The 2,173-nt window shown below is 53.3% G+C and overlaps 1 protein-coding gene across 1 annotated transcript in view; it reads right to left on the minus strand.

Moving 5' to 3' along the window:
- Nucleotides 1-341: 341 nt before the first annotated feature.
- The window catches only part of OTX1 (orthodenticle homeobox 1), a 4,848-nt gene continuing 3,016 nt past the window's right edge, over nt 342-2,173 (minus strand). The window contains exon 4 of the mRNA XM_006152232.2: nt 342-2,170. Within this exon, the coding sequence (XP_006152294.1) occupies nt 1,805-2,170 (366 nt within the window). The 3' untranslated portion in view covers nt 342-1,804. The remainder of the gene's footprint in view (nt 2,171-2,173) is intronic.

Genomic DNA, 2,173 nt, shown 5'->3' on the forward strand with positions numbered 1-2,173 from the left:
GCTCCTGCCTCTGAAGAGAAAGGAATTGCTTCGGGAATTGAGTCCTGACACCTGTCTCTGTCCTGGATGGTTGGGGGGTGGGGAGAATTGGAGGGATAGGGGTCAAAACGCCTGGGGGAATAGGCCAGATTGACGGGGGTGGGCAGTGGGAGGGAGCATACTCCCCAAGAGAACACCTCTGGGGGCTCCTCTCGCCCTGTTCTCCCACCCATCCTTTAGCCTCCGGCCTCACGCAGGTCATTAACACGCGTGTTATTAACACGACGTTTCCCTCACTTTTAGCCCCCTGAGACTGGCATCTAGAGCTGGAATCAGAAGAGCAACACTGACAAGCCGTTCGTTAATTTGCGTTTATTTTCGGGAAATAACGTAGATAAAGAGGAGGGGCATTGCCTTACATTTCGACAAGTAATTTGTGATCTTCACATTGGACAAATCAATTTTACAAATTACTTTCCCACCTACTGGACGAAGCGGCCAAAGCCAAAATTGATACACAGGCGCGCGGGCTCTCCGCGGATTTCGGAGGATGAAGGTGCACTAGGAACTCACTAGACAAAACAGGGTGTTTCAAGAGTGAAGCCGACAGAGGAATTGGCGCTGGGGTTTAGGGCCTGGGCTCGTTTTTTTCCCATAATGCTGTGTTTTTACTTTTTTTTTTTTGGTTTTTCTTTTGTTTGTTTTTGGTCTATAAACCAGAAGTGCGACCCTATGCTTAGGCAGGGTCAGGGGCTCAGTTCTACGCCCCTTCCAAGCCTGGCACCACCCCTGTACTCTGACTTGCTGTTTCCTCCACACTCCTGATCCTCCACCCCAGCTAACTGGAACCAAGCGGGTTCTCTTTAATAAATACACGGAGGGACAAGATGTGAAGAGGGCAGGACAGCTTTTGCAACGACTGAAAAAGAAAAGGCGCCATCATTTGAGGAGAGGAAGGGAGAGAGGGAAAATATTTTTTGCTTTCGTTTTATATATGTATATGTGTGTGCACATATATATAGATATATACACACACATATATATGTGCTGTATATCTCTTAAAGTTCTGTTTTCTGGGCGCTAAGACGGAATATGCTCAGTTCAACCAACAGCAACTGAAAAGTTTAAGGGGTCCCTGGAACGGACCCGACTATGTACAGCATTCCCGCCGAGGCGGAAGCTTGAACCAGTCCGGCGCAGGGCGGGGCGGCTCTGTGCGCAAGGCTGAAGGAGCGCCCGCGGGCCAAGCTCAGCGCACCCCATCCGGGAGGAGGAAAGGCTGGGGTCCTCTGGCCTGCGGGCGGGGAGCGGGATCGAGGGCAGCTGAAGGGACGGCAGTTTGCGCAGGAGAAACACTTAATGGTTGTTTTGGAGTAGTGCGTGGGTGCACTCAAATAAGCAGAAACGCGCCAGTTGGTGACTCCAGAGTACAGCAAGAATAAATAAAAGTGTTGGGCTCAAACAGCGGGTCAGAGAGAAGAGCCTCCGAAGGCTGCAAGTGCATAACAGCTGTAGAAAGACAGGAAGGGGGTGACTTAGGAGCTTGGTGGGGGTTGAGGAAGAGAGCTCACAGCTCTCCCCTATAGAATGTGTAGGCCAAGAGGAAGCACCGGACCCCATCCAAGGGGTAGGTGGGTTTGCACATCCCCCAAGCAAGTGGCACGAAGATATGGGCAACAGTGCAGGCAATGGGCATCTTTTGGGGGTGCGGAATTTCAGTTTTGGAGAAGCCGAGGCAAAGGCGGGAGATGCAGCAGCAGCAACAGGACGGGAACCATGGAGGGCGCAGGTAGTTGCGTTTCTTCTCTTCTTCCCACTCCTCGCCTCACAAGACCTGGAACCGCCATGAGGCTTGGTCCTTATAGTCCAGGCAATCGGGAGAGTTGAAGTTGAGCTTCCAGGCGGAAGAAGCAGCGGCGGCGCCAGAATCCTTGTAATCCAAGCAGTCGGCAGAGTTGAAGGCGAGACCCGAGCCCCCGTAGCCCTGGTGGTGGTGGTGGTGATGGTGGTGATGGTGGCCCGAGGACTGGCTCAAAGGGTGGTGTGCGTGAGGGTGATGGTGATGGTGGCCTGCCATGGAAGAGGGTGCCATGGGGCTGAGCTGGTGCGGGTGGTGATGCGAGTGCATGGGGGCTAGGTATGAACTGCAGTCCACGCCGCCGAAATAGGAAGAGGATGGCGCGGGGTAGCCCTG

This window comes from Tupaia chinensis, unplaced genomic scaffold (assembly GCF_000334495.1).
Source record: "Tupaia chinensis unplaced genomic scaffold, TupChi_1.0 Scaffold000341_1, whole genome shotgun sequence".
In the NCBI taxonomy this organism is placed as follows: Eukaryota; Metazoa; Chordata; class Mammalia; order Scandentia; family Tupaiidae; genus Tupaia; species Tupaia belangeri.